The sequence below is a fragment of the Sus scrofa genome, chromosome 6 (assembly GCF_000003025.6).
Source record: "Sus scrofa isolate TJ Tabasco breed Duroc chromosome 6, Sscrofa11.1, whole genome shotgun sequence".
NCBI classification, from domain to species: Eukaryota; Metazoa; Chordata; class Mammalia; order Artiodactyla; family Suidae; genus Sus; species Sus scrofa.
The window spans coordinates 56,558,820-56,581,968 of NC_010448.4; the positions used below are offsets into that span (position 1 = coordinate 56,558,820).

Here is a 23,149-nt window from a genome sequence, read left to right on the forward strand (position 1 = left end):
GGGATGGAATCCAAGCTGCAGGTGCAACCTGCACTTAATGTCAGCCACCATAATGCCAGATCCTTAACCCACTGCACCAGGCTGAGGACTGAGCCCTCGCCACCTCAGAGACAATGCTGGGTCCTTAGCCCACTGTGCCACAAGGGAACTCCTATTCAGATGTTTTCCATTTTGTTCCCAGCAGAACTTCAGAGTTAAATAGTTGTAACAGAGGTAGTATGACCCACAATCCTAAAATACTCTCTGGCCATTTATAGAAACAATGTGCAGATCCTGGCAAAGAAGAATAATAAACATTAGGGAAAAGAATTGCAGCTGCACAGTATCCTGGGCAGGACCTCATTTCACCTTCTCAGCACCAGGGTCACAGCCCACACCTGCCCTGGTTGGACCAGCCCTCATCCTTCTCTCCATCCTTCCTGGTCCTGCTCACGCTGGATACTTCCTCGGGGAATTTCTCCTGTCTACCTGCCCTAAGAAGATGACCTCTCTGGAGCCACCCTTTTTTGTTTGTGCTCTGACCCCTGTTTGAATACATTTGTCTCAAGTATCCACATGGGACTAGTCCCAGGACCTCTGTGGGTACCAAAATTGGAGGATGCTCAATGCTTTATATATAAAGTGGCATAGTACCAGTGGTACCTGCTCTGTCACTTGACACTCCTCCGGGGCTCTGATTCTTTCATCAAGCACAGTTTTGTGCTTCAGCTTGGAGACAGAGCAAGATGGACTTTGAGTTCACAGGTTCATAGTCTGGTAAGAGCCAGAAAAATGAGACCCAGCAAATGCTCGATGAGAAGAATTACGGAGTGGGTGGGGGATGACATGCTAGGTGGGGAAGGAAGACTGGATCTGGAAATGGGGAGATGAAATCTACATGCCTGCGATCTACACCCCAGCCACAGCAACACTGAATCATTAACCCACTGAGCAAGGCCAGGGATCAAACCTGCAACCTCATGGTTCCTAGTCAGATTCATTTCTGCTGTGCCACAACAGGAACTCCTGGGAACACATTTTTGTCGTTTTAAGGCCACACCTACAGCACATGGAAGTTCCCAGAGCTGCGTTGCCAGCCCATGCCACAGCTTGAACAATGCCATATCCTTAACCGACTGAGCAAGGCCAGGGATCACACTTGTATCTTCACAGACACTATGTCAGGTTCTTAACCTGCTAAGCCACAACAGGAACTCCCGGGAAAATACATTTTATAAAAACATGTATGGTAGAGAAAGTATTGGAGTTCCCTTGTGGCACAGCTAAGAGGTTAAGGATCTGGCACTGTGGCTTGGGGGTGGTCACTCTTGTGGTGTGGGTTCAATCCCTGGCCTCTCTGGGCTGTGACATGGAGCCTGAGGTCAAAGTCCTGCACTCACCTCCGCTGGCTCCAGCCCTCAGCCCCCTCCACACCCCTGACCCTGTCCCTCCTGCTCACCCTGAGGAATTCCCTTTTTCTTCTCTGAAAGTGTAGCTCTCTGGAAGATTCCAGCTTAGGTTGCTGTCTTTGAGCTTTGACCCTTGTTTAGATACAATCCTGGGTAAAACTGTGCCTCCTCTGAAGAACAAACACTGCCTCCATTCCTGGAATCAGGTTTTTGAAAACTCTTCAGATGTTTCTTATCATCTTATCAGCACCCTGGGCTGACAGGTGGTGAGAAGGGAGTCAGAATTTGATGTAAGGGCTCTTATCCTAAGGCTCTAGAAAGCAACTCATGGAATCAACCAACCTCTCTCTTTTCGTTTTTCTCTCAAAATCGCAAGGGAGTTCCCCTTGAGGCTCAGCCAGTTAAGTATCCATGAGGACTCAAATTCGATCCCTGGCCTTGCTCAGTGGGTTGAGGATCTGGTGTTGCTGTGAGCTGTGGTGTAGGTCGCAGATGTGGCTTGGATCTGTGTGGCTGTGGCTGTGGTGCAGGCTAGCAGGTGCAGCTCTGATTCGACCCCTGGCCTGGGAACTTCCATATGCCGCAGGAGCAGCCTTAAAAAAAAAAAAAATTAAAAATGGCAGTATGTTTCACATTGTAAATCAACTCTAATAAAAAAAAACAGCATTATTTTTTGGAGGTCTGTGGTGGGCTAGCAGTTAAAGATCCAGCATTGTCACTGCTGTGGCTCAGGTCCACTGCTATGGGATGGGTTCGATCATTGGCCTGGGAACTTCTGCATGCCACGGGTGTGGCAAAAAACAAAAAAATAAATAAAGCAATATTTTTGGCATCAGTCTCAAAAGAAATAAGAACAAAAATAAACAAGGGGGACCTAATTAAACTTAAAAGCTTTTTCACAGCAAAGGAAATCATCGACAAGAAAAAAAAATAGCGTTTGCCCGACTTCAAGACTAAAGAAAGACCCCAGAGTCAGCAAGAGAGACATCAGTGGTTTAATGGATGGAGGGAGCTACACGTCTGAAGCAAGGTCCTGGAGCGACTCCCCACCGTGTGTGGCTGGTGGAGGGGGGTGGGGGTCTTCGCGTGCCACCTCCTCCCTCCTCCCCCTCCTCCCCCTCCCCCCCGTGCGGCAGGTGGGGGGGATATGGCCAATTACAGGGGGAATTGATGTCTGCTTGGTTCATTAGTTATCAGGGAAACTAGCAGAGGGGCTTCTGGGAAGGTACCATAAATGGCGTAGGCGAACACCTGCTATAAAAAGCAAACACAATGGGGCGGCTCTTGAGACAGGTTAGCGTGGGTGTCTCCAGTGGGCAAGAGAATGAGGGGAAGAAGAAACTGAAATCCTGTTAGGCCACCTCTACCCCTGTAGTATGACAGCTGACAAAAAGGGGACTTGGTGGTGGGGAGAGTACATTGAGAAGAGGGCTGGCCAGTGGGGAGGAACTGGCTTCCGGACCACCGTGAAGCCCAGCGACTGTTCTGAAGCTCCCAGGTGGAGCAGAGGTGCCAGAACCTCAGCACAAGTCAGCAGCTACACAAGGCTGGGGTGCCTTTTTCTTTTCTTTGTTCTGCTTTTTAGGGCCTCACCTGCAGCATATGGAGGTTCCCAGGCTAGGGGTTGAATCAGAGCTGAACCTGTCGACCTCCACCACAGCCACAATAGACCCGAGCTGTGCCTATGACCTCCACCACAGCTCACGGCAACGCGGGATCCTGAACCATCCCCACTGAGCAAGGCCAGAGATAGGACCCACAACCTCATGGCTCCTACTCGGATTCGTTTCCATGACGGTAACTCCCTGTTTTTTCCTTTTTACTGCTGAGAAGTATTTCCTTGAATGGGAATCATTACACATCACAGTACGATGTGACTTTCTGTGTCTAGCGTCTCTGAGTTCTTTGTGATGACAAAAGGCCAAGAGAATTAGAACAGAAGCTTGTGGAGGGAGCTTGGGATTCCGAAATGGGAGAGAGGCAGTATATGTTAGGGTCTTGGCAGCAGCCGAAATGCACCATTTTGTGGCCAAGAGGTTGGTGTGTGAGAGTCTTCAAACTGGTCCATATGCTGAGTTGGAAGGAAGGTCGTGGATGATCTGTATAGACTAGAGATGCTGGAGAGGCAGCATGAGGGTTTCTGGGAGGTGTAGTCGTTTGTCCCCTGGAGGAGCTGATCCGGACTCTGGCCTCAGCTAATGGCCTTCGTTGAGCTTCTCGTTGAGCTTCGTGTGCTGGCTGAAAATCCTTGCATTTGGCTTTCTCAAGTTTCGCTCTACGGTTCTTAAACCAAACCTGATGATAAAAGAGAGGAACAGTGGGTGGATGACTTGGGTGGGGCTCCAGAAGAGTTTTCGTTTTACCCAAGAGCATGGATACTTCTGGGTGAGAACAGCTAGTTCCACCCCTCTGCCCCTTATATCCTATTTGTGGTGCCCCTTTGCCAACGTAGGTCTAGGAAGGAGCAGAAATGAGAGGCTGTGGGGATAGAAAGTAAGGCCAGGATCAGAGCAGCCCCAGTAAGATTAAGGAGAGCCAAGTGGCAACCTCCAGGGGGCGTCCTAGGGCTGGGGGTGCACACTAGGCTCCTGGGCCAAATCTGATTGATGCATCAGCTCTTATTGTATGGCCCATGAGCTGAGAGGTTTTAAATTTTGAAGTGGCTGGGAAAAAGCAAAAACCCAACAGAGGAGTTCCCTGGTGGCTCAGTGGGTTAAGGACCTGGCATTTTCACTGCTGTGGTGCTGGTTCAATCCCCAGCCTGGAAACTTCCCCATGTCCCGGGTGCAGCCACCCCACCCCCCACCCCCCAAAAGAAACCAAAAGCGAAACACAATAAGAATAATACCTTGTGACACACCAATATTCTATGAACTTCAAACATGTGTCCATAAAATTTTATGGAACCGCAGACACACCTGTTTATCTACACGTTGTCACGGCTGCTTTACATTATCACAGCAGAGACAGAATGGCTGACAAATATTTACCATGAGGTCCTTTACAGAAAGAGTTTGCTGACCCTTGCTCTAGGGGTTAGGAGGGAGGATAAGAGGGTAGGGTTGGGGTCTGGGTCTTTGGAGTGTCGGGAAGAGGAGTGGTATCAAGCTTCAGGAATTATTCTGGGGTCCTTCCAGGGGGTGGCTCCGTGAGAGGGGCCTGATTTTCTGACCTGCAGGGCTCTTGGATGCATTTCCATTTTTGAGGCCATTTCTCTCTGAAGGCTGGGCGTGGGGTATGGGTTTGTATTGAAAAATAAGTTCATATCCGCCAATTGTTTCTTCGTGAACACAGTTCGTTTCCTGTGTGGATGGCTCTGGCACTTTTCTAGGAAGGAGAGACAGGCACAAATGAGATGCTAAGACAATTCCATTCTCAAAACCCTGAGCTTCCCCTCCCTCTCCACAGAAGTCAAGTTTACCTGTCAAGTGACTGAGAGTCCCAGATATTTACAGGCGGTGTGGATGACTTGGCTGCTGGTTTCCTTAAAGCCTTGTCTTTTTTTTTTTTTTTTCAATTTCAATTTTTATTTTTTTATGGCTGCACCCATGGTATATGGAAGTTCCTGGGCTGGGGATTGAGTCTGTGACTTACAGTGTGGCTCTGGCAATGCCAGATACTTTAACCCATTGGGCTGAGCTGGGGATCGAACCTGTACCTCCACAGCAACCCGAGCTGCTGCAGTTAGGTTCTTAACCCACTGCTCCACAGAGGGAACTCCCCTATCAAGCCTCATCTTGTCAGTTTCTACTCCATATACCCACCATAGGAAAAGGTTGTTTATTTATTTATTTTGGCCCCACCTGAGGTATGCAGAAGTTCCTGGGCCGGGGATCGAACCCACGCCACAGCAGTCATCACACCAGGTTCTTAACTGCTAGGCCACCAGGGAACTCCTAGGAGAGGGTTGTTTATCTATGGATCCCCTAAGTGTCAACATTTGATTCAATTTTTGTGTGTGTGGAGATAGTCAACTCAATCCAATGTGAGATGCACGTGATTTTATCCTTGTCATTCATTCAACTTTCACCAAATAACCTTTTTTTTTTTTTTTTTTTCACTTTTTAGGGCTGTACCTGTGGCACACGGAGGTTGCCAGGCTAGGGGTCAAATTGGAGCTGTCGCTGCCAACCTACACCATGACCACAGCAATGCCAGATCTGAGCCACGTCTATAGTGCTCATGGCAACGCCGGATCCTTAACCCACTGAGCAAGGCCAGGGATTGAACCCGCATCCTCATGGATACTAGTCGGGTTTTGTTAACTGCTGAATCATGAAGGGAACTCCCACCAAATAACTTTTATTGAGTATAGATGGGTATTTTTTTAGGAACACAGTGATGAAATAGAAAAATAAAATCTCTGCTCTCTCAAACTCATAGAATGTGCAACACCAGAATGAACCCTGATGTAAGCTGTGGATTTGGGGTGATAGTGACCTACCAATATCGGGTCACCAGTGGTAAGCCATCTAGTGTGGGGGCTGTTCCTGGGAGCAGCTTTGCTTGTGCGGGGCAGGAGGTGTAAGTGAGACAGCAGTGAGTGATGGCTTGAAGCGAGATCTTAATTCTCTAGTTAGGAAATGAACCTGGGCAGCCTGGGTGAAAACCAGAAATCTTAGCCTCTAGACTAGCTAGAGGCTAAAAGCAGAATGGCCCTGATTCTTGCCCCCTGTTGAAAGAAAGAATATTTCAAGGAGGCAAAGACTGTAAAAACAGGTATAAAGCTTATTGTTAGAAACACAGTACAACACGTGGGCGAGCACGCAGAGAAGTCGTCTATTGATCTAAGGCAGAAGCAAAGCAATAACAGCCCCCCAAAGGAACGAGGGTGTGGATGCCTCCCTGAATGAAGAGAGATGGTTTAAACCTGCCCTTAGATGGGGCAGATCTTCCAGGTCTTTGTCTCCCTCTGGCCAATTATCTTGTTTTATCTTTCACACCTGACCAGACCCGGGGCCCCTCCCCTACCCGCGTGCGCATCTTTTGGCCAAGACGAATCCAAAGCAAGGCATAGTGGGAGGGTTAGCCAGACTTATTATGGGCAGGCGCCCCCTCCCTTTCTGACCCAGTGGTGTCTGTCTGCGCAGGTGAAGTTGGGGGTCTCCCTGACCCCAAGGACAGGATGTATGTGACCTCTTGGTCTTTCATCCAAGCAGGGCTTAGCCCCTCATTTGGTCCTGTTATTACCTTTGTTTAAGGGTTCACAGAAGACAAGTAAGTTATTTGCCTTGTGCCTGTAGTTATTTCTATCCTGAAGTATAGAGAGATGGCTGCCTGTAAATATTTATTCCAGAGCCCACCTATTTGCTGCCTCGGGAAGTGTGAACAGGAGGCAGGCTGTAAATGTCTATCCTGGACCTCACTATCAACCAATAAGAATCGTGTATGAGCTGACCACAGACCCTGGGATGCCCCTCCCTCACCTGGCCTTTAAAAATGCTTTGCTGGAGTTCCCGTCATGGCTCAGTGGAAACAAATCTGATTAGCATCCATGAAGATGTGGGTTCAATCCCTGGCCTCGCTCAGTGGGTTAAGGATCCGGCGTTGCCCTGAGCTGTGGTCTAGGTCACAGATGCGGGCTGGGAGGGATCCAGCATTGCTGTGGCTCTGGTGTAGACCACTGGCTACAGCTCCGATGCCACCCTTAGCCTTGGAACCTCCATATGCCTTGGGTGCAGGTCCTAAAAAAGGCTTTGCTAAGGAAATTGAACCTGGGCAGCCTGAGTGAAAACTGTGGCGCAGTGGGTTAAGAAGCCGACTGGCTCACGTTGCTGCAGAGGCACAGAGGTTCTCTCTCTGGCCTGGGAACTTCCATATGCTGTGGGTGCAGCCATAACAAATAAAATGCTTTGCTGAAACCCACCAAGGAGTTCAGGCTTTTTGGGCTCTCGCTGTCCTGGATTTCTTATACAGAGCCTTACAATAAACACTTCCCTGCAACTGGGTGTGAGAGAGGGCAAACAGACCCGGGTTTGGTTCACTAACACTAAGTAATTTCTAGAAGGAAAAAAAATAGGGAAGGGGGTGGGAATTTGAGCAGGGGGTTTTAGTTTTAATACCTACCTGATGAGTAAAGCTCTGATTGACTGGAGTGAGCAAGGCCTACACATTTGGAAAAACATATTAAACTGTGTATGTAAGATGGGTAGACTTTATTGTAAATAAATTACACATCCACAAAGTGGATTTTTTTTTGGGGGGGTGCGCACCTGCGGCATATGGATGTTCCTGGGCTAGGGGTTGAATCGGAGATACAGCTGCTGGCCTACACTGCAGCCACAGCCACACAGGATCCAAGCGTGTCTTCGACCTACACCATAGCTCACGGCAATGCTGGATCCTTAACCCATAGAGCGAGCCAGGGATCGAACCCACATCCTCATGGATCCTAGTCGGGTTCGTTAATCCCTGAGCTAAAGGGAACTCAGGGATTTTTTTTTTTTTTTAAGCTGAAAAAGAAAATCTTAGCAGATTAGGGAGTAAAGCATCTTGCCTTACTTTGTTAAAGTTACATCCCCCATCCCTCTGGGAAACACTCAATGGAAAAACATTATGTGCATGTCACTTGGAATCAGGAACATGGAAAGGATGTTTACAAGCATGGTGACAAATGTAATCTTGTTCTGCTCTAAGGGAAGGAAAAAATGTGTCAGATCATAAGGGAAAAAATAAAACTGATTGATTCTTTTTTTTTTTTTTTTTTTTTAATTTTACGGCATATGGAAATTCCCAAGACAGGGGTTGAATCTGAGCTGCAGCTGTGGCAACGCCAGTTCATTTAACCCACTGTGCTGGGCTGGGGATTGATCCCGCACCTCCCCAGCAGCTTGAGGCCCTGCAGTTGGGTTCTTAACCCACCCACAGTGGGAACTCCTAAAACTGATTCTGCGTGGATGGTAAGGTTATTTCCTCTACTAGCCATATTCAGCTAGAAATAAAATTGAAAAAAAAAAAAAAAAAAAAGAAGAGACATTTACCAAAGCAACCCAAACTCCAAGATAACTCTGCATTAAGTTCATTAGGAATATTAGACCTTGGGGACATAACGAGAAAGCCACAACTTAAAACTATTAGAGGACGTTTTTGGGAAATATCTTTATGACACCTGGGGGGCAGGATTTTGAAATTAAGATGTAGACTGAGCAAACCCTTAAATATGAATACATTTAACTACATTATAATTTCATTATTTAATATTATCAAAAGATTCTTTAAAGGAATAAAAAAAAAACCCTTAAATTCATTGAGTAATATTAAAAAAAAAAGTTAGAACTCAAAGCCTCTGCCCAAGAATTATCAAACCTTTATCGCCCCACCCATCTCACTGTAATGCCCCCGCCCCCACCTTGAGCAACCTGGCCCACTCCTTCCTGACCCCTGTTAGGAAAGCCATGTGGCCCTCTCCTCACTTCCCTCCTATAGGGGAGATACAGGCCCCGGAACAAACAGGAAGCTTATCTGAAGAACCCATTTTTCCCCAAGCAATCAGCAGGTCAGCAGACCTCTGACCTCTCCTCTCTTCCTGGGTTATAAAAACAGAGACAGGACATGGGGCCAGGGTCATCTCTCCCTGATTTATCAGAAAGTTGTCCCTTGTTGCACTAGCAGCAGCTTTTATCTCAATAAACTTTCTTTTGAAAAACAAACAAACCCTTAAAATGCATAGATTTTATTGTAAACAATGTAATCTGTAAAACAGAGACTTCTAATCATTACCACTTCAAAAGATCTTAATGGTTGAATCAGATAATGCCTGAAGTGGTTTAGCACAAGCCCTGAAATCAAGAAAAATATTCCATAAAATGATGAGCTTTCCAAATTTCCAGAAATCCCAACAGATTTCTTGGTTGAGCCTACATTCTATTACTTAATCATCCTAACAGGACCAGAGCCCCCACCCTCAAGAAGCAGAGGAATGATGACAATTAGCAAGGAGAAGATTTGGAATTCAAACCCAGACTTGGGGTTTCCTTTGATTGGGTTTGGCTTCAGATGACAGCTACTAAGCAGCATCTACAGCATCATTATCAGCTGCTCTCCACTTCTCACTCTTTTCCATCCATGCTCACTGCCCTGGCTTACCTTTTGAAAGGTTCCCTGGGTTTGACATCCTGTCACCTAGCTCTGCTTCCATGCTCTGGTCCAGTGACAGAACCGGCCAAGGTGGCCTAGAGACTTAAATACCTCTCTTGAAGCCACACCCTAGACCCACCCACTCCAGTCTTTCATCACCAGTCCACTAATCTGATCCTTGAGCCTTCTGGATCTTTTCCCATATCTGTCATTAACATGGTATTTATTGAGTATAGACTAGCTTTCCTTTTCAAGGTGGAATCCACAAACCAGCCTTATGGCATTACCTGGAAGCTTGTTAAAATGCAGCGCTTCCAGAGTTCCCATTGTGGCTCAGTAGTTGACGAATCCGACTGGCATCCATGAGGATGCAGTTTTGATCCCTGGCCTTGCTCAGTGGGTTGGGTGTCTGGCACTGCTGTGGCTGCAGTGTAGGCCGGGAGCTGCAGCTCCGATTTGACCCCTAGCCTCCATACGCTGCGGGTGTGGCCCTGAAAGGACAAAAGCCAAAAAAAAAAAAAAAGCAAAAAAAAAAAAAGCAGAACTTCTGCATACTGCTCAAAGAGTACACACTTTCAGCTTTAAGCTTAACAAGTTCTGTGGATGTTATGTACAGCCATGAAGATTGTAGCCAATGATTATAGCCAATGATACCAGGGCTGACAGTTAAGGCAGCCCTGGTGATCCAGTACCCAATATGGCTTAATCTCTTTGCCCTGACTTTCACCATTGTGGCTCAGGAACATGCCTGGCACTGTGCAAGATTTGACTACTTGTTGAATGGGAGGAACAGAAGGACCTAAACTCTATCTATCTGTCTGTCTGTCTATCTACCTATCTATCATTTGTCTAATTATCTTTTATCTATCTACCTACCTATTTTCTATCTATCTATCTATCATCTATTTTTATGGCTTCACCCTTGGCATATGGAAGTTCCTGGGCCAGGGATTGAATCCAAGACAAAGCTGCAACTTGGGAGTTCCTGTCGTGGCTCAGTGGTTAATGAATCTGACTAGGAACCATGAGGTTGCAGGCTTGCAATAAGCTTTGGTGGAGGTCGTAGACGTGGCTCAGATCCCGCGTTGCTCTGGCGTAGGCTAGCAGCTGTAGCTCCGATTTGACCCCTAGCCTGGGAACCTCCATATGCCATGGGTGCAGTCCTAGAAAATACAAAAATACAAAAAAAAAAAAAAAAAAAAAAAAAAAAAAGCTGCAACCTGTGACACACCTGTGCTGGGCTGAGGATCAAACCCACAACTCTGCAGCAACCTGAGCCACTGCAGTCGGATTCTTAACACATTGCACCACAGTGGGAACTTTAGGATCTAGACTTTTAAAATTAAATATCCCAGACATGCCTACCTAAGTCTGAAAAAGCCCATCTCAAGGATAAGCCTGAGAGAAAAAGAAGATGACATGAATGAATGTGTGTCTTAGTGGTGGTTTTAAACCATCTCTGAATATTATGAGCCTCAGGGGAGTTTTAAAAAAAATGCCTGGGACTCCACCCCAGAGTCATCAGCTCTGTGAGTGTGGCCAGGCATAAGGATTTGAACGCAATCCTCAGGTGATTCTAGAACCAGTATGTTGATAACTAGCTCGCTTTATCACCATCTTTAGAAGGATCGAATTGGTATACCCCTGTAGAGTACAGGGATTTATAATCAATAACCTATAAGGGAAAAGTATCTGAAAAAAAAATAGGTAAGAGACATATGTATAACTGAATCACTTTGCAGTACACTTGAAACTAACCTAACATTGTAAATGAACTATCCTGCAATTAAAGAAAGATTGCATAGACGGCATCTACTGTCCATTTTGGGTGAAGGAGTGTTTAAGCAATGTTAAATCTTCTGAAATAGAATGTCCATTTGTTCAAAACTTCTTTAACTTTGCATAGCATTTTTTTTTTTTAACATCTGAACTTGTGGCACATAGAAGTCCCCAGGCTAGGGGTCAAATTGGAGCTGCAGCTGAGGCCTCCGGCACAGCCACAGCCACACCAGATCCAAGCAGCATCTGTGACCTATGCTGCAACTGGCAGCAATGCACCCATCCATCTCCATCCCTTTGCACTGCCTTATCTTTCTTCAGCGTATTTATCACTTCTTGGCATTCAGTGATATATCTCTTTGTTGTCTTTTCCTAGAATGTAAGGCCTATGAAGTCAGGGTCCTTTTTTTCCCCATTGAATTCACTTTTTTATTCAACAGATATTAAGTGACTAACGATACTAGTCACTCTTACTAAAGAAGACAAACACATGAGTTTATAGTGCAGGGAGATTACATCATTTTTATGGTGGAATGAAACTAAGGGGCACTGAAATGTTTTAAGCTGACTCAAGCAATCCATCAATGGCCTGATTCTTTTGATCTTCAGTAATACAGAAGTTCCTGGGTCAGGGGTCAAATCCAAGCCGAAATTGAGACCTCAGCCACAGCTGCGCAAATACCAGATCCGTAACTCACTGCACCATGGCAGGAACTCCATATTGAGCTGCTTATGTCTAGTGTCTGGGGATATAGGGATGAACCCAAATCACTGATCTCACGGAGGCTGTTTTTCCCCTGAAGGGGCAAACTAAAAATAAGTTAGTAAGCATATGCATATTAATATTTTTCAACAGTGAGGCATGATGAAGAGCGCAAAGCAGAACAAAGTTAGGAATGTCTAGTAGGCAGTGTGGGTCAGGGCAGTGTTCTGGTTATGCTGATCAAGGAGTGATTCACAGGAGAGATTAGAACATGGAGAATGAGTTCCTGCACTACAGACTAGGTCCTAACCTTTCCCCAAATAACTGGTACCCAAGAGACCACCTAAGATGACTCCACCTGGAAAGTTTCCCCTAATTCATTTATTGGGTGCCATGAAGGCTGCTGGTGTTGAGTGGACCCAGAGCAAGATCAAGCCACGCAGCATGGGGAGGCTGGTGGTACCATCCCCCCGACACTTGGAACATATTCCAGCAGTTCCAGTGGTGTCTAGTGGTATCTGTGGTGATGAGGATGCTCTGAAGAGTTTCTAGCAAGCTGAGTCACAGGGCAAATTCTAGATTTCTGAGGTATAGCCATGCCTTCTGTGACAGAGGACTACTTGCTCTTCCAAAAGAACTCCTGGTATGCTACTGAATCCTATAGCACTTGAGCACTTGAACATGGGACATCAAGGGACCATGCAGGCAGATATGTCCATCATGATTTTGGTGATCCTCCAAAGATAATATTGGATGGGGGCAGCAGGAATTTAGTACACAATGAAAGAAGTACATTCAGGAATAGCGCTAAGCAAGTCCAGAGGGCACATGGAAGTGACCTGAAGAGTTGGCATCAGACTCCATGCCATATCCTACATTTGCTTTGATGTTGCTTCTTCAGCTCACACTTGTGGTTATAGGAGAGTTATAAGGATAAAACTCCAGCCTGGCTCACAGATGGGTCCAGTCAACATGTTGGCGATAGTTGAAGGTGAACTGCAGTTGCATCACAGCCCTTCTCAGAGGTGGCCTATGGTCATTAGCAATAGGATATTATCTCAGTGTCCAGGGCTGTGAGCAGCATCCATTGTTTCCCACTTTGTCTGATGAGAGATGTGGCATGATGGTGAATAGGAAATTGCAAAACTACAGCCCAATAAAAGAAGAGTGAAATATCACCAAGGGAGATAGTGAAAGAAGGACTCAGGAGGATCAGAAATTTTTGATACCTGGTATCAAATTTTATTAGTAATTCTGAGGATACAGAAAATTGCAAGACACAGGCAGAGCACCATGAAGTCTGAGACAACCATCACAATTCCTCAAGCTCTTCCTGTTACATTAGAATGATCCTTGGGCCTGATTTAAAATATGAGGTCTTCATTTAAGTGATGAATGTGGGGGCCTCACTTAAACTAAGAGAGTTTCCTTTGATCAATAACTTGCTCTCCCCTCTTCCCCCTCCATCATTCTCTGATCATTAAATAACCAATACTGACATTTTACAGTGCTTCCTGCTCCATAAATCCATAAATTCCAGCTTCGTTAAATATAAACCATCCTGAAAGTCCAGGCATATCCTGTTACAAGCATTTCAGAGATAAGGATGTCTCATAAATAGTGTGAGGTGATCTAATTGGTACATTCATAAAGAGGTTTGGCCAAGTCATTGCCCTCAGGTATCACCAGGATAAGAAGGATGAATTATAGATCATCTGCTACCTCTTTCCTTTTTTAGCAACCTAGGATTCAGATCTCTCAGAAATGACAGCCTGAGTCACTCTACCAGACAAATGACTTTGGTCAAATACAGTCCTGCTCCCTCCTGGGAGAATCTGGAAGGTATGATGGTCTTGAGACCAAGTAGCAGTGGGGACTGTGGCTTAATCCACTAACCATATTGCATTAAGAGGTTTATAGAGATTGTGGCTCCTCCTTAAAGACTCAGTGGTGGAGTTCCCATGGTGGCTCAGTGGGAAGGAATGTGACTAGTATCCATGAGGGTCCATGTTTGATTCCTGGCCTTGCTCAGTGGGTTAAGGATCCAGCGTTGCTGTGAGCTGTGGTGTAGGTCGCACATGCAACTTGGATTTCACATTGCTGTGGTTGTGGTGTAGGCCGGCAGATGTGCCTCCAATTTGACCCCAAGCCTGGGAACTTGCATATGCTTCAGGTGTGGCCCTAAGAAGCAAAAAAAAAAAAAAAAAAAAAGACTCAGTGGCTAGGTGGACTTAGTGTAGACATGTAATGTAAGAAGTGTGAAAATTGTGCGGTAGCAGGTGTCAAGATCACATCCCTTTGGAACACTGCTAATTTCAGTCTGAGCTTCAGTGTACAATCTCATGCAAACACAGATTCCCTTACTCTGCCATAATCCTATTTCAAGCAGGTGCCATGTATCCTGCATTCTACCCCAGAGTTTTTTCTGATGTTGCTCACCGCATATAAAATAACCCAGAATTTTAGGAAGTCAATGTCTCTGATGGAAACCCCCAGGAAACGGGGTGAAATTTGGTACAAAAATGCCCCAGCTCCCCATCTTTCTGGCAGGGGATTTAGGAGGCATCATATGTGCTCGTTGGTGGATTTCAAAGGAATCAGCACTCCACAGTTTTTTTTTTTATTATTCAAATGAATTTATCACATCTGTGGTTGTATAATGATCATCACAATCCAATTTCACAGGATTTCCATCCCACAACCCAGGCACATCCCCCAACCCCCCAAACTGTCTCCTCTGGGGACCATAAGTTTTTCAATGTCTGTGAGTCAGCATCTGTTCAGCAAAGAGGTTCAGTCTGTCCTTTTTTCAGATTCCACCTGTCAGTGAAAGCATTTGATGTTGGTGTCTCATTGTATGGCTGACTTCACTTAGCATGATCATTTCTAGGTCCATGCATGTTGCTAAAAATGCCGGTATTTCATTCCTTTTAATGGCTGAGTAATATTCCATCGTGTATATGTAGCACACCTTCTTGATCTACTCCTCTGTCAATGGACACTTAGGTTGTTTCCATGTCTTGGCTGTTGCAAATAGTGCTGCAGTGAACATCGGAGTACATGTGTCTTTGCGAGTCCTGGTTTTCTCTGGATAGATGCCCAGGAGTGGGATTGCTGGATCAAATGGTCGTTCTCTGTTTAGTTTTCTGAGGAATCTCCATACCGCTTTCCACAGTGGTTGCACCCATTTACAATCCCACCACCAGTGTACTAGGGTTCCTTTCTCTCCACACCCTCTCCAGCCCTTATTGTTTGTCGACTTTTGGATGATGGCCATTCTGGCTGGTGTAAGGTGGTACCTCATCGTGGTTTTGATTTGCATTTCTCTAATAATGAGTGATATTGAACATCTTTTCATGTGTTTTGTGGCCATCTGTATGTCTTCTTTGGAGAACTGTCTGTTTAGATCTTCTGCTCATTTTTGTATAGGCTTGTTTGTTGTTTTGGTATGGAGCTGCAGAAGGTGTTTATAAATTTTGGAGATGAATCCCTTGTCAGTTGATTCATTTGCAGACATATTCTCCCATTCTGTGGGTTGTCTTTTCGTGTTGTTTAGGGTTTCCTTTGCTGTGTAGAAACTTTGAAGTTTGATTAGGTCACATTTGTTTATTTTTGTTTTTATTGTCGATACTCTAATAAGAGGTGGATCTGAGAAGATGTTGCTGTCATTTATGTGGGAGAGTGTTTGGCCTATGTTTTCCTCTAAGAGTTTTATAGTGTCTGGTCCTATATCTAGGTCTTTAATCCATTTGGAGTTTATGTTTGTGGATGGTGTTAGGGAGTGTTCTAATCTCATTCTTTTCCACATGGCTGTCCAGTTTTCCCAGCACCACTTATTGAACAAGCTGTCCTTTCTCCATTGTATATCCTTGCCTCCTTTGTCCTAGATGAGTTGGCTGTAGGTGTGTGGGTTGAATTCTGGGCTTTCTATCCTGTTGCACTGATCTCTATGTCTGTCTTTGTGCCAGTACCATATGGTTTTATGACTGTAACTTTGTAGTATAGCCTGAAGTCTGGAGCCTGATTCCTCTAGCTCTATTTTTCTTTCTCAGGATGTCTTTGGCTCTTCTGGGTCTTTTGTGCTTCCAAAGAAACTTTAAAATATTGTGTTTGAGTTCTGTGAAAAATGTCCTTGGCACTTTGATAGGGATTGCATTGAATCTGTAGACTGCCTTAGGTAGTATAGTCATTTTGGTAATATTAACTCTTCCAATCCAAGAGCATGGTATGTCTTTCCATCTATTTGTGTCATCTTTGATTTCTTTCATCGGTGTCTTATAGTTTTTAGAGTACATGTCTTTTGTCTCTTTAGGTAAGTTTATTCCTAGGTATTTTATTCTTTCAGATGCAACAGTAAATGGGATTGCCTCCCTAATTTCTCTTCCTGGTCTTTCATTGTTGGTGTATAGAGATGCCGTCGATTTCTGTGTATTAAGTTTGTATCCTGCGACTTTGCCAGATTTGTGGATGAGCTCTAACAGTTTTCTGGTCGAGTCTTTCGGATTCTCTAGGTATAGTATCATGTCATCTGCAAATAGTGATAGTTTTACTTCTTCCTTTCCAATTTGGATTTCTTTTATTTCTTTTATTTCTCTGATTGCCATGGCTAGGACTTCCAAAACTGTGTTGAAGAGTAGTGGCAAGAGCAGACATCCTTATCTTGTTCCTGATCTCAGTGGAATTCTTTCAGCTTTTCACCATTGATAATGATGTTTGCTGTGGGTTTGTCATATGTGGCCTTTATTATGTTGAGGTAGGTTCCTTCTATGCCCACTTTCTGAAGGGTTTTTATCAGAAATGGGTGTTGGATTTTGTCAAAGGCTTTTTCTGCATCTATGGAGAGGATCATGTGGTTTTTATTCTTCAGTTTGTTAATGTGGTGTATCACACTGATGGATTTGTGGATATTGAAGAATCCTTGCATCCCTGGGATAAATAACACTTGATCATGATGTACAATCCTTTTAATGTATTGTTGGATGCAGTTTGCTAGTATTTTCTTGAAGATTTTTGTGGCGATGTTCATCAGTGAAATTGGCCTGTAGTTTTCTTTTCTTTTTTTTTTTTTTTGTGTGTGGTATCTTTGTCTGGTTTTGGTATCAGGGTGATGGTGGCCTCATAGAATGAGTTTGGGAGTATCCCTTCCTCTGCAATTTTTTTGGAATAGTTTCAGAAGGATAGGCGTTAGCTCTTCTCTAAATGTTTGATAGAATTCACCTGTGAAGCCATCTGGTCCTGGACTTTTGTTTGTTGGAAGTTTTAAAATCACAGTTTCAACTTCAGTTCGTGTGATTGGTCCATTCATCTTTTCTATTTCATCTTGGCTTAGTCTTGGAAGATTGTACTTTTTAAAGAATTTGTCCATTTCTTCTAGGTTTTCTGTTTTATTGGCATATAGTTGCATATAGTAGTCTCTTATGATCCTTTGTATTTCTGTGATGTCTGTTGTTACTTCTCCTTTTTCATTTCTAATTTTAGTGATTTGAGTCCTCCCTCTTTTTTTCTTGGTAAGTCTGGCTAAGGGTTTATCAATTGTGTTCATCTTTTCAAAGAACCAGCTTTTTGTTTCATTGATCTTTTCTATGGTTTTCTATGTTTCCATTTCATTGATTTCTGCTCTGATCTTTATGTTTTCTTTCCTTCTACTAACTTTAGTCTTGTCTGTTCTTCTCTCTTGAACTGCTTTAGATGTAAAGTTAGCGTGTTGATTTGAGCTTTTTTCTTGTTTTCTGAGGTGGGCTTGTATTGCTATAAACTTTCCTCTTAGAACAGCTTTTCCTGCCTCCCATAGGTTTTGGAGTGTTGTATCTTTGTTGTCATTTGCTGCTAGGTATTTCCTCTTTGATTTCTTCAGTGATCCATTGGTTGTTTAGTTTCCACGTGTTCGTGTTTTTTGCAGGTTTTTTTCTTGTTGTTGATTTCCAGTCATATAGCATTGTGGTCGGAAAAGATGCTTGATATGACTTGAATTTTCATAAAGTTACTGAGGTTGGATTTGTAGCCCAGGATGTGATCAATCTTAGAGAGTGTTCCGTGTGCACTTGAGAAGAAGGTGTATTCTGTTGCTTTTGGATGGAGTGTCCTATAAACATCTATTAAGTCCATCTGGTCTAATGCTTCATTCAGGGCCTGTGTTTCCTTATGGATTTTCTGTCTGGATGATCTGTCCATTGCTGTAAGTGGGGTGTTAAAGTCCCCCACTATGATTGTGTTATTGTCCATTTGTCCTTTTAAGGTTGTTAGCAGTTGCCTTATATATTGTGGTGATCCAGTGTTGGGTGCATAGATATTTAAAATTGTTATATCTTCTTCTTGGATTGATCCTTTGATCATTATGTAGTGACCTTCCTTGTCCCTTAAAATATTCTTCATTTAAAGGTCTATTTTGTCTGATATGAGTATTGCTACTCCAGCTTTCTTTTGATCCCCGTTTGCATGAAATATTTTCTTCCATCCTCTTATTTTCAATTTGTATGTGTCCCTAGAAGTGAAGTGGGTCTCTTGAAGACACCATATATAGGTCTTGTTTTTGTATCCATTCAGCTAGTCTATGTCTTTTGGTTGGGGCATTTAGTCCATTAATATTTAAGGTAATTATTAATAGGTATGTTATTATTGCCATTTTATTAATTGCTTTGGATTTTTTTTGTTGTTGCTCTTTTTTTTTCCCTTCTTCTCTTGTTCTCTCCTCTTCTGGTTTGATGACTGTCTTTAGTGTTGTATTTGAGTTGATTTTTCTTTGTTTGTGTATCAATTGTAGATTTTTGGTTTGCAGTATTCTGAAGTTTTGATATGAGTCTATATGTATGTGATATTGTTTTAAGTTATTGTTCTCTTAATTACAAGTTCATCTCCAGTGTCCTGCATTTGTACCCACCTCTTCTCATGATTTCTGATTTTGGTGGCATAATTGTGCATAGATGATTTTGTATCTTTACTGTATCTATACCTTTCCTGGTGAGCCTTGTCATTTGTGGTATTTTTGTTTCTGGTTGTGGCCTTTCTTTCTGCCTAGAGAAGTTCCTTTATTATTTGTCGTAAGGCTGGTTTAATGTTGATGAATTCTCTCAGCTTTTGCTTACCTGTGAAGCTTTTGATTTCTCATTCAAATCTGAAGGAGAGCTTTGCTGGGTAGAATAATCTTGGTTAAAGGTTTTTTTTCCTTTCATCACGTTAAGTATATCATGCCACGCCCTTCTGGCCTGCAGAGTTTCTGCTGAAAAATCTGCGGATAACCTTATTGGGGTTCCCTTGTATGTTACTTGTTTCTTTTCCCTAGCTGCTTTCAAGATTTTCTCTTTGTCTTTAATTTTGGTCAGTTTGATTAATATGTGTCTCGAGGTGTTCTTCCTTGGGTTTATTTATATGGTACTCGCTTCCTGGATTTGAGTGAGTGGTTCCTTTGCCATGTTAGGGAGGTTTTCGGCTATTATCTCTTGGAATATTTTTTTCAGTCCCCTTCTCTCTCTTTTCTCCTTCTGGCACCCCTATAATACAGATGTTGGTGTGTTTCTCGTTGTCCCAGAGTTCTCTGAGACTCTCTTCATTTGTTTTCAATCTTTTTTCTCTTTTCTGTTCTGCATCCATGATTTCCACTAATCTGTCCTCCGCCTCGCTTATTCGTTCTTCTGCCTCCTGTATTCTGCTGTTAGCTGCCTCTAGTGAACTTTTTATTTCCGTTATTGTATTTTGCATCTCTTCTTGTTTAAGTTTTATAGCTTGTATCTCTTTGGCCAGTGTTTCCTGTAAGTTATCCACCTTTGCCTCCAGTTTATTTCCAATGTTTTGCCTCATCTTCAGCATTAACAATCTAAAGTCTTTTTCCTGGAGGCTGAGAATCTCCTAGTCACTTAGCTGATTTTCTGGGTTTTTTCCTTTCTCCCTCATCTGAGCTATAGTTCTCTGTCTTTTCATTTTGATAGGTTTTTGGTGTGGTGACCTTTTGACAGATACTAGAGTTGTAGCCTCTCTTACTTCTGGTGTCTGCCCTCCTTGTGGCTGAAGTTGGTACAGGGGCTTGCTGTAGGCTTCCTGATGGGAGGGACTGATGCCTGCCCACTGGTAGGTGGAGCTGATTCTAATCCCTCTGGTGGGTGGGGCTTAGTCTCTGGATGGGGCTAGAGGCAACTGTGTGCCTGAGGGGTCTTGAGGTGGCCTGTTTATGAGGGATGGGGCTGTGACCCCACCTGGATTGTTGTTTGCCCTGGGGCTTCTCAGCTCTGACTGACAGGTGGGGCCAGATTTTCCCAAAATGGCCACCTCCAGAGAAAGGCACTGCTGCTGAATATTCCTGAGAGAGCTTTGCCTTCAATGTCCTTCCCCCACAACAAGCCACATTCACCCCTGTTTTCCCAGGATGTCCTCCAAGAACTGCAGTCAAGTTTGACCCAGATACCTATGGAGACCTTGCTCTGCCCTGGGACCCAGTGCTCGTGAATGTCTGTGTGTGCCTTTTAAGAATGGGGCCTCCATTTTCCCCAGTCCCGTGGAGCTCCTGTGCACAAGCCCCACTGGCCTTCAATGCCAGATGCTCCAGGGACTCTTTCTCCCAGTGCCAGATCCCCACATGTGAGGGTTTGATGTGGGGCTCCGAACTCTCACTCCTGTAGGTGAGTCTCTGTGAACCAGTTAGTTTCCAGTCTGTAGAGCTTCCCACCTGGGAGGTATGGGGTTGTTTATATCATGTAATCGCCCCTCCTACCTCTTGATGTGTCCTCCTCTTCTTCTGGAGTAGGATGTCTTTTTTAAAGTTTCCAGTCCATTTGGGTGGAGATTGGTCAGCCTTTAGTTGTTAATTTTGTTCTTTTTAGGAGAGAAGTTGAGCTTCAGTCCTTCTATTCCACCATCCCCTCTGTGGTTTTTTTATAAACTTCAATCACCTATCTTTATGTTGGCTTCCCTTTTTTCTCTGTCTTCTTCTCCCTGCTATTTTCCTCTTGATTTTTGGGACCATTTCCAAATAAGCATCTTGAACTCAAATCCTTGTATCAGACTCTGATTGGAGGAGCCCAAATTAAGACAGGTTCTTCTGATAAACAGAATGGGGAATAGATGCAAGGAACAAAGACAGAAGTGAAAGATCTCCATCCCCTTGAAAAGTCAGTTACAGAGATAAAATAGCCAGAGGAAAATAGCTAGGGACAGAAACATGGGAAGAACGGAGAGCAGGTGCAATTGGTTTTTCCCATACATTTCTTTCTCCTCAATTGTTTATACTGTCTCTGAATTCTTACACTTCATTAATTTCATTATTTTTTTGTTTGTTTTTGTTCATTTAAAATAATTCTTAGAATTCCTATTGTGGCTCAGCAGAAACGAATCTGACTGGCATCCATGAGGACACAGATTTGATCCCCGACCTTGCTCAGTGGGTTAAGGCTCTGGTGTTGCCATGAGCAGTGGTGTAGGGCACAGATATGGTTCGGATCCTGCATTGCTGTGGCTGTGGTGTAGACCAGCAGCTACAGCTCTGATTTGACCCCTAGCCTGGGAATTTCCTTATGCTGCTGGTGTGCCCTAAAAAGACCAAAAAAAAAAAAAAAAAAAAGTGCATTCGATACACCCAGAGGGAGGATAGATTCTTCTTTTTTTTTTTTTTTTTTTTGGCTGTGTCCATGGCATGTGGAAGTTCCTGGGCCAGGCATTGAACCCACGCTACACAGTGACAGCGTCAGATCCTTAACCTGCTAAGCCATCAGGGAACGCCTTCACCTTCTTTTTAAACAATGAAGTAGACATCTCTTCAGGAATAAAAGCCCTTTTGTGGGTGTTGTAGGATCGAGCACCATATGCCAAGGAAACTGGAAGGAGTCTCACCTATCTGTGCATGAGGCCAATCAATCTAGCAGCACCCTCTTCAAAGGAAAAAAAAAAAGTGGTGAGTGCCCTGCTATCCTCATTAAGCAAGACAGCGGTGGAGATGGCTCCTTCAATGGGAAGGGTACTAATGTGATTCCTCTCAACAGAGAGTCCACTTACAAGCCTCTGGGAGTCCCACACCCAGGGTTCTCCCTACTGGGTCCACAACCTGCCCCCCACTTCAGTGCTCCTAGTAGTGCTAGACCTATACCTCCCCCCAAGTCTCCTGGGGCTCCTTGTATGAGCTTACACAGGCAGCTACCCTGGGAGCTCCAATAGACAGGAAGTAGACTCAGAAAACTGGCCATCTGCTATTGGCAAGGATGTTTGCAAACTTGATCTATGGTGCCACCTTCTGGAAAATCAGAGAGAGTAGTTTCCAGGAGCCAGCCTGGTACATTGTAAGACAAGACGGACAAGCTTAAGAATTCTCCCACCAGAGGGAGCAAGAAAAGTGGACCAGGTATAGACAGAGACAGAGAAAAGCCCAGATAAACAACACCACCACCAAAGAGAATACCCCATCTGAAGGTAACCACCGAAGATTTAAGGAGGTGTCTGCTACTTCAAATGTGAAAGCACCGATGCAAGGCTACATGGAACATGAAAAATCAAGGAAACGTGTCATCACAAACAGAAAATGATACTTTCAATCAATCTTAAAGGCACAGAACTTTGTGATCTAGCAAATAAGTCAAAATTGCTATTTTGAAGAAACTCAATGAGCTACAAGAAGACTCAGAAAGAAAATCCAATGAAATCTCAAAAAAAAAAAAAAAGATGAAAATGGGATTTCTATCAGGGAGATACACATCTGGAGTTCCTGTCCTGGTGCAGTGGAAACAAATCTAACTAGGACCCATGAGGACGAAAGTTTGATCTCTGGCTTTGCTCAGTGGGTTAAGGATCTGGTGTTGCCATAAGCTGTGGTGTAGGTTGCAGGCGTGGCTTGGATCTGGTGTGGCTGTGGCTGTGGCTGTGGCTGTGGCCAGCAGCTATAGCTCTGATGCAACCCCTTGCTTGGGAACTTCCATATGCCTGAGTGTGGCCCCTTAAAAAAAAAAAAAAAAAGGAAGGTAATTCTAACACATGCCATGACATGGATTAATCCTATAGACATTCTTCTAAGTGAAATAAGCCTGACAAGAAATGACAAATGTTGTGCAATTCCACTTCAGTGAAGTACCTAGAGTGATCAGATTCCCAGAGACAGAAAGTAGAATGGTGGTTGCCAGGAACTGGTGGAGGAGAAAGAGGGAACTGTTATTTTAATAATTTTTATTTAGGGTCACATTCCATATAGCGTAAGGAAGTTCCCCAGGGATCAAATAACCCCCACCCCTGA

General features: G+C 44.1%; 1 protein-coding gene across 1 annotated transcript; it reads right to left on the minus strand.

Moving 5' to 3' along the window:
* On the minus strand, window positions 2,364-9,538 carry DPRX (divergent-paired related homeobox). Its single transcript, XM_013998736.2, has 3 exons — window positions 9,474-9,538; window positions 4,561-4,715; window positions 2,364-3,683 (listed from the first exon to the last, which is right to left on the minus strand). The coding sequence occupies exons 1-3, from the start codon at window positions 9,523-9,525 to the stop codon at window positions 3,276-3,278; spliced, it is 615 nt and encodes a 204-aa protein (XP_013854190.1). The 5' UTR covers window positions 9,526-9,538; the 3' UTR covers window positions 2,364-3,275.

What these genes read in the sequence shown, in the direction of transcription:
- DPRX (XM_013998736.2), bottom strand. Translation starts at nt 9,525, where the DNA reads ATGGAAGCAGAGCTAGGTGACAGGATGTCAAACCCAGGGAACCTTTCA. An exon ending in CCCAGGGAACCTTTCAAAAG is followed by an intron (nt 4,716 to 9,473) that starts GTAAGCCAGGGC and finishes TCTCCTTCCTAG; the next exon opens with AAAAGTGCCAGAGCCATCCA. An exon ending in TGCATCCAAGAGCCCTGCAG is followed by an intron (nt 3,684 to 4,560) that starts GTCAGAAAATCA and finishes TTTTATCATCAG; the next exon opens with GTTTGGTTTAAGAACCGTAG.